Raw genomic sequence first — 9,132 nt, forward strand, 5'->3', positions numbered from 1 at the left:
AAGGGATGAGGGCAGCCTGGTAAAAACTGGGCTTCGTCTTCGCTTGGCAGGAGTCAAAATGCGCAGAAAAGAGGGAATTTTCGCTTATTTTATGCCCTTCCAGCCCGTTTTGGTGCCAGGCCAGGGGCTCTGCATCCCCGCAAGTGAAGGCTGAACCATCTCGGCCACGTTCCCTCTGCAGCAACAGCGAGTCAGGGCTCCCCCCTCCCCAAATTCCCCGGTACAACCCCCCCCAGCTGGGGCTGGATTCACTTTCTGGGGGAGGAAAAAAAAAAAAATCAACAACCTTACACCTTCATTTTTATCCTCTGTCCCTAGACAGAAACTTTTCCCACCCGCCTCTCCCCGGCCCAAGCCAGCAAAGAAGGATTCGGGATTATGGAGCCTGGAGGTGGATTTGGCAACCCGAGGGGGTCTGCAGGGGGGAAAATGATGTTAATTGTTAATATTGTCATCCTGGAGGAAGATTTCCACCGGGTGAGAGCAGTAAGTACCACTCAAGCAGAAGCTCTCTCCAACAAGAGGGATCAGCCTCAAGTTTGTATATGTTTCCATCCCATACAATAACAGCTATAGATCTGCTAATGGGCTCCTGCAGCCCCTGGACACTTTCTCCTGCAACTTTCCCTTTCACGCCCTTCCTCAAAACACGCCCTTTCCCCAATACAAGCCCAATGTTTTCTTTTCAACTTAACCCAGGGTTCAGCAGTTATCCGGTGGGTCAGTATAAGTCGTCTTTGTCTATGAAAAGTCAAGGAGACATCTTAGCTCCTGTATATATATCACTTAAAAGCATCCTCCAGCTGAGTCGTCCTCGCCTCTCGCCACCCCCTCCTCCAATAACCCCCCTCCCCAATTCAAATAAATATTTTAAGCCTAAACAAAAAAAAAAAAAAAGGGGGGATCTGAAGGAAGCAAAAGGGAGAAAACCCTCCCCAAGGCCAACAAAACCAGATGGGGTCACATGAACTAAGGCGACCCAGCACACACATGAAAACCCGGGGAAGAAAATGAGTCTGAGGGTTATTGCTCAGCTCCGGTTCCCGGCAGCATTTTAAGGGGTTGGTTTGCTGGGGAGCAGAGCCAAAGCGCAGGAGAAGTTGCGGAGGAGAGAGGTGTAACTTGGTTAAGGGAGCCTTTGGTTTATTTTGAAGAAAACCTTTCCAAAAGAAGGGGTGGGGGAAAAAAAAGGGGGAAAAAAAGAAAAGAAAAAAAAGAAAAGAAATAAGAAGAAGGAAAAAAGAAAAGAAAAAAAGAAAATTAAAAAGGGAAAAAAGAGAAAAAAGAAAAAAAAAGGAAAAAAGGTACAGAAAAAAAGAAAAAAAATTAAGAAGAAGGAAAAAAGTGTGGCTCCGGCCAAGCAGCAAGTTTTACTCTCGCTGGGCTCCCCACTCCACCGAGTCCTGAGGAGTTCCCGGGCTGAAGCGCCGGTGCCAATTAAATTATAAATAAAATCGTAGATATTTCTAGCACAGACAATCCTTGGCTCAGAGGGGGCTTCGCTCAAACCAGATTATTTTTATTTTTTCCACACCCCCCCCCGCCTTTTGGCGAGGCAGAGAGGGGCAGAGCGGGAGGTGAGAGGAACAAAAACCAACAATTTCTCCAGCATAAAAATGAAACATCAAATTAGTTTGCCTCTGGGCTTCATTTTTCCCCTTCTACATTATAACTAGTTATTGAACTCGCTAGAAGATCTAAAGGCCATTTGTGAGGAGAGAAATTTCAATGGAGTTCCCCCATCAATAACTCCTTGGCAGTGACCTATTGGATCAAGTCAAACAGTTGAGGTGAAATTCAGGTCACGCTGTCTAACCAATATTAAAATGCGCCCACTTTTTAAAAAGCCACTTTCAACGAGATTTGAAGAAAATTGAATTCCTGGGTGGGGTGAGAAGGGGAGGGGAGGGGGGGGAGGGAGGGAGAGATGGAGAAACTGGTTTGCATATTTTATTTTACTTTATTTTTTCTTAGTTCTTTCGCAAACAAGAGGGATTCATCTTTAATACGTTAAAATGAAGGGATAAATATTTACATTATTCGTTTCTTTGAGAGGAAAGAGGCTCAAAAGAAAAATGTGAAGGCTAGGACTTTGGGTGACAGGATTTGCTTATTAAAATCGTTTTAGGCCGATTCATTACTTTCGCTGACAACAGATTTAAGAAAAAAATCAATTAAACATTTGCATATTTCTTTGCATAAATTAGACCTTGTCTATTTGCATTAGGAAGGGACAAAAAGAAAAGGTCTTCCTTGCACTCACTGCTTTCAAGGCGGTAGGAAAAAAATAAAATGTAATTAATTACGTGTCATTGCCTATGGCAGAGAGAACCCAACTATTAAAAAAAAAATTATTAAAAAAATACACACACGCACACACACGTTTTTGGTTCTCCTACCGCTAATGGTGCAATAATCACCTCGAAACAAGCTCGGAATAAAACTCCACTCCAAAATTGATTCCCACCTCCCGCATCTCAAGGAGGCAGAGTTCATCCACCGCGAGCTTTTACCCCGCTTTTCCTATTATTATTAAACACGGGATAACAAACCCCCAGTAGATAGGTACTTCATTTTTTTCTGGAAAGCACAGATTGCTAATGGGCTGAGGTACAGGTTACCAAACGGTCAGTATGGTAATAGCCAACACAATGAATCCGGAGAGACAATGCATACTTATTTTTCTTCAGTACTGTCAAAAAGGCGCTTTGTACTTAAAAACGTCCTCGCGATGGTAACCAGATCTGTATTTCGCAGCCCTCACCCTAGGTAGGAAAAGGAAATAAAGTAAAAAATTAGATTTTAAATTTTTTTTCCCTATTTGGTTTTTTTTTTTTTCCGCTTTTTCTCTGCCGAGGTGCTGCGTTTCTCTGGGTTTTGTCCCTCCCAAAGTGTTTCTCGCCACGGTTGTGCTGGTGGGGGGACGAGGGATGGAGAGCGGTGGGAGGGCGGCTTTATAGACAAAAGAGCCAGATTCTTGTACAACTATTCTTCACACGTCCCTGCAGACTTATTTTACAGAGGGGGAAAAAAAAAAAAGAGAGAGAGGGGGGATTAAATAAATAAAAAATCCAAACACTTCAGCAAGAGGCAGAGCTCTAAACTCCGGTTAAAAAGCAAAGGGGAGGGGGAGACATTAATCCATAAGCAATAAAAAGGGGAAAATAGGATTTTTTGGGTGCATTTGTAAGAAATCCGGGGGATTTCTTTTTTTGTTGTTTTGTTTTGTTTTGTTTTTGGTGCACTTGCAAGAGATTCGAGGGCAGCCCCCCGCCCCCAAACACACAGAGGGGATGAAGGGAGAGGGGGGAGAGAGGATGGAGGAGCGAGTCCTCAAAAATAGATATATTTGGGTGGGAATCGGGGGGTGGGGGGATGCAGCCGGTGCAAATAAAGTTGCGTTTCCCCCTTGAGAAAGCGAGAGAGTCCGGAGCCGCCCAGTTTGTGACCTTCACGCCTTGAATTTTTTAATGCTTTGATTGCTACCGGTTTGTTTCGTGCTTTATTTTCCTTTTTTTAAAAAAAAAACCCACACCAACAACCAAACCATCCAGCGTAGCCTTAAGAAAACTACCTGTGGATATTTATTTATTCTGCTGGTGCTTATTGAAAACCATATATTCAGAGCGGGGGGGGGGGAGGATGTGCGTAGGTAAAAATTACTTTATTAACTCTCCATCTTTATTCAATATTCCCTCAGCCTTGGAATAAAGTTGTTGCATCAGTCTGAACTATAAATGTCAAAGCCCTGCATGAGTCTGAGGTGTTTGGGCAGAATGAAGTATAGCTGGAGAAAAAGAATTTATTGGATATATTTAAATCAATGTTTTGGGTTCTGCAATACATTTCTATTCATGTCTTTTTTCCCACCCCCCCCTCCAACCTCGCAGCTCGCCCCCCCCCTTCTCTCCCTATCCCCGAAACCTTTCTGGGAAGAGCAAGGATTTTACCTTGTGTAGGTATATGAGCCTATATCCCCTATAGGCGTTTCTATACGGGATCCCGGGATTTACAACTTGAGGAAGGAGCAGGCTCTGCCCGGTGCACGGGGCCAGCAATTAGCAAACCAGCCGCAAATACACTCCCCCCCCCAAATAAAAGCCAAATAAAGCGAGAAAACGACTCAATCCATATCCCGGTGCCCAAATAGACGCGGAGCTGGTGTTCGAGGGGGGCTCAGCCCCCCCCCTTTCCCCCCCCAAGCCCTCCCCGTCGCCTATATGTACCCTGTAGACTCGAATTTGTGTGAGCGTCTCCCAGTCACAAATTCGTCTCTAGAGGAATATATGGGCGATGCCAGAGCCTTGGAAAGTTCTGCTTTCCTTTAATTGCAGCGCTCCTAATTAAATCCTCAAACCCTGCTGATGTCATTTTCTAAAGGTACTTTATTCAAAGCGCGGAAGCGGCGTTTGCTGTTTGCCAGGGCTCGTTAATAATAATAATAATAATAATAATTAAAAAAAAAGGCAAAAAGCAAAAATCACCGCGATGATTGGGGTGTGTGTGGGGGTGATAATCATCAAAATAAAATCCCATTATTACTTTTCATCTCCAGAAGAAACAGCAGCCACCGCAAACACAACTCTCAGCCAAGAGCACAAAGAGCCCCGACCATTTCGCAGTGACTGATTTATGGCGTTTTACAACCCCATAAAAAGCTGTAACAACCAGCCAAAAGCCTTCGACACCGCTGGCACATTTAGTCTAATAAATAAAACATAAACAGTTAACTTTATGTGTCACTTTTATTGTTATCAAGTAAAATATGGCAATGCCCTGCAAGCTATGATTTTCAACTATAATTGTTATCAAGCACAAGGAGGGAATACCCCACCTCCCTCCTCGGCCCCTCTCTTTAGGGCGAGATGGAGATTTAAAAAAAAAAAAGAAAGAAAAAAAAAGCTTTAATTGAGGGAGCTAAAACCCTCCCAAAATGTTGACATCCGTTTGCAGCTCCCTGACCTGCGCCGGGGAGGTGGGAGCCATTTTTAACGCATCCCTCCAGCTTTGCCCCCAAAATTATGTATATATATACACATATATATAAAAATATACACGTACACACACAGCAGAGCTTGAGCATGGGGAGGTCAACGCTTAAAGCAAAGGCCAAGCGGCCTGGGAGCGGTGCACACGCGTGGCCGTGCACACGCGTGGCCGTGGAACCCCGTGGGTGCGTTACTTGAAGCACCCAGGGCCGAGGAAAAAGCAGGGTGCTGCCTCCCCCCCCTCCCAAAACCCCGCTTTGCTCCCAAAGGCCGGGGCTAAGCGAAGCGGGGGCGGTTTGGGGACCGCGGGGGGGTCCCTGCTGCCTGCGGGGGGGGGGACAGCCCCAGCCTGGCCCTGCCCGCACCGCGGGTTGCAGGCAGGGGAGGGCAAACCTCCTGCCTGCGATTTGAGGCAGGGTCACCGGCGGATCTGCACACCCGCCTCCGCCTTCCAGGTAACAGCCCCCCCCCCAGTAGGTGCTGACGGTGTTTAACCCTCTCCCCTCCGGTATGGGGGAGTCTGGGCTGCGGGGGGGGTGCGGTGTAACCCCCCCCCCCGGCGGTGTCCCCAACCTGCCCTGTCCCCTCCCCAGCCTTGGGAGGTGGGGGCTGCCGGGGGTAGAGCTTGGGGGGGGGGGGGTGTCCCTGAAGGATCAGCGCAGCTGGGGGGGCCACACTCACACTCACACCAAGGGTTATGGGGGGGGCTCATTGTTCCCAGATGGGATTGCAGGGGGATACCCAGTGCCCCCCACCCCTCTAACCAAGGCGGGGGTCCCCCCCATTGTGGATGCGCCCCCCTCCTCCCCTCCAGCAACCGAGGGGGTGGGGATGGACCCCAGGACCCAGCACCTCGCAGCGCAGAGCGTCTCCCCTCGCACCCACTCCCACTCCCACGCCCCCCCCCCGCAATTTGGGTACATTTTGCGGCAGCTTTTGGTTCCTTATCCGGGGACTGGGCTGGCGGCGTGATTGGCCGGGGATGTCACATGGTGAAAGTAACTTTACGGGGTCGCCAGCTAGTAGGAGGGCTTTATGGAGCAGAAAAACGACAAAGCGAGAAAAATTATTTTCCACTCCAGAAATTAATGATCATGAGCTCTTATTTGATGGACTCTAACTACATCGATCCGAAATTTCCTCCATGCGAGGAATATTCGCAAAATAATTACATCCCAGACCACAGTCCGGAATATTATAGCCGGACGAGGGAGTCCAGCTACCAGCATCACCACCCGGAGCTGTACCCCGTGCCACGACCCTCCTTCCCCGACCGCCCCTTCAGCTGCGGGGGTCTCCAAGCTCCCGGCAACCCGGCCGCGCTCCAAAGGGGACACGGGCAAACTCCAGGAGGCCAACACCTCTCAGAGAAAGCACAGCAGCTCTGCGAGCAGGCTGCTCTATCCACCTCCTCCACCACTCCTTCCCCAGCCCCTCCAGCCTGCAACCAGCCAAATCCCGACCATCCCACCAGCACAGCTTCCAAACAGCCCATAGTCTATCCCTGGATGAAAAAAATCCACGTCAGTACTGGTATGCAACTTTTATTTTCCTCTTCTGTCTCTCCGCTCTCTTATTTTCACACCATGCTCGCTCCCTCTCGCCTCTCTCCCTCTCTCTCTCTCTTTTTTTTTTTTATTTCCTTCCCTTCCATGAGAGTCTTTGGGTTAGCACAATTGAACTGGATTTACGACTCCGAATGGGTAATTACACCCACCATAAATTTTATAGCCGAGCTACTGTGGGCAGCCTTAGCCATGTGGCTCGTTCTGTTATGTATGTGTGAAACTCCGAAAGCTTTGTAAGGGGTGCATAAATAATTCAGTCTTTTGAGCCAGGGAAACCCCTTCCTATTAGAATAGGAACTCTTGAGCTGCCCAAAGTTCTTTATTACCTATTTAGCCTATTACTTCCCCCCCCCACCCCGCCCCGGCTCCTCCAGTCGCCTCTCCCGACCCTCTCTCCATCCACGCTGATTTTCCTTGTGTGTTTTTTTTTTTTTGTGTTTTTTTTTGGTTTGTTTTTTTGTTTGTTTTTTTTTTTTCCCCCGTTTTTTTTTTCCTCCTTTCCTTTTTTTTTTTTTCTTTTGTTGTTTTCCTTTTCCCCTCCTTTCCAGTGAATCCCAATTACAATGGAGGAGAACCCAAGAGATCCAGGACAGCCTACACCAGGCAGCAGGTTTTGGAGCTGGAAAAGGAGTTTCACTATAACAGGTACCTGACCCGGCGGCGGCGCATCGAGATCGCCCACTCGCTTTGCCTCTCCGAGCGACAGATCAAAATCTGGTTTCAGAACAGGAGGATGAAATGGAAAAAAGACCACAGGCTGCCCAACACCAAAGTACGGGCAGCGACGGCAGCGGGCGCGAGCGCCTCAACCGCCCCCGCCGCCCCGGCGAGTACGGCCGCGGGCGAGGAGCTGCCCTCCGCCGCCGCGCAGGACCCGCGCACGGAGGATATCACCAGGTTATAAACACCCCCAGACCCGCACACAAATGACTCTGGATTATTTATAGAATCTAATATATATATATATATATATATTTTGGTTCTTCCCGCCTTCCCCTTTCCCTCGTAGTTTTTCTTTTTATTATAATAATAATAATTATTATTTTTTTTTTTCCTGTGCGTATAAAAAACAATGGGTCTCCCCAAGACCACGGGCTGTAGATGCATGTCAGATAGCATGAGGCCAGGTGTCTGTACCTGCAGGGTTTTTTTTACGCCATTTCAGGGTTTTATTTATTTTTTAAAGCTGGGGGATGGGGAGGGAGGGCGGGAGGGGGGGAGGAAGAGGTAAATGTTCTGTTGGGTGAATTTAACGAAGAAATGATGATAATATTGACCGCAACAAACAAACAAACAAAAAAGGCGAATGTAGGTAGTTTTGGCTTTTTTTCCCCCCCCCCTCTGCATTACAAATGCACAATGAGCGAAGGAGCTGTGAAGTTCTTTTGTAGCAATCTGGGGGGAAAAAAAAAGCTTAAAAAAAATCACGGTTTAGAGAGGAAAGGCAAAGGCAAACAAAAAGCAGCTACGAAGCAGCACACGAGGGTGGAACAGTCTTTGCTGAGAAATTGAGAAGAAAAAGAGGAGAGAGAGAGAGAGAGAGAGAGGAGGAAAGAGTGACACATTTAAAAAATAAAAGCAGAAGGAGGTTTAAAAAAGTCAGTAGCTAAGGTTTTTTGTCGTGGTTATTTGTGTTTTTGGACTGATTTTACATGATCATTGTAAACTTGCAATAAAGAGTTTTAGTGTGTATGTGAAAGTCCCAGTGTTCAATAAACCAGTCAGTGTGAATTAGTTTTACTTTTATGTCTGGTGACTTATTTTATCCCCACATCTCCCCGCAAACCTGCCTCAAAATAATAATAATAATAATAATAATAATAATAATAATAATAATAATAATAATAATAATAATAATAATAATAATATGCTGGGACAATGTGCAATAGATCCCATGTGCACCAGGTATTGCTTAAGTTAAGTTTAAGCAAACCTAAAGATAAGTCTCAACTCCAGATTTTTTATGGCATCATGACGTGGCCAGTGACTTTAAATCTCAGACCCTCCCAACCTGTAAATATAGGTGGGGGGGAAGAGAAATCTGGTTTTTCAGACACGTGCTGTGGATTTGGGTTAGCTTCCAGTCATGCCTCTTTATTTTCTTTCCATCCCGCAGAAAATGGTCTGGTTTTAGCTCCTCTCCCTGCTTTGAACTTTTTTCTCGTGTTTTTTTTAATTAATTATTATTATTATTATTACTATTATTCTCTCTCGCTGTCGTGGCGCGCTCGTGTTGACTCGTTCAAGCCAAGAGGTCACATTGAATTTTGCCAGGCAATGAAAAGGCTGTTAAATAATAATAATAACAATAATGAGAATAATGCTAGTAATAGTGCTAATAACTGTAATTCATTGCTCCTGGCCTTCGGAGGCAGCTGCAAATTAGCAACACTGGGGGGATTTTAGGGAAAAACCTGTATGTCCCCCCCCGTAGAAGGTGTCTGTGCTTCCCTGGCAGGGCAGGGAAAGGGGTGCATGGGGGGGCTGGGGTTGAGCCCCCCTTTTTTTGTTGTAGGCCTTGGCTTTGGGAAAGTTTGCTGCTTAAAAACGCTAGTGGCGGGGGGGGCTGGGCGAGG

At 46.7% G+C, this 9,132-nt stretch overlaps 1 protein-coding gene across 1 annotated transcript; it reads left to right on the top strand.

Annotated features, from left to right (window-relative positions):
* Positions 1-5,977: 5,977 nt before the first annotated feature.
* On the top strand, positions 5,978-8,088 carry HOXC4 (homeobox C4; the record flags this gene model as incomplete). Its single annotated transcript, XM_082011905.1, has 2 exons — positions 5,978-6,521; positions 7,105-8,088. The coding sequence occupies 2 exons, from the start codon at positions 5,978-5,980 to the stop codon at positions 7,458-7,460; spliced, it is 900 nt and encodes a 299-aa protein (XP_081868031.1). The 3' UTR covers positions 7,461-8,088.
* Positions 8,089-9,132: the final 1,044 nt, after the last annotated feature.

Source organism: Phaethon aethereus, assembly GCF_964289735.1.
Source record: "Phaethon aethereus genome assembly, chromosome: 29".
In the NCBI taxonomy this organism is placed as follows: Eukaryota; Metazoa; Chordata; class Aves; order Phaethontiformes; family Phaethontidae; genus Phaethon; species Phaethon aethereus.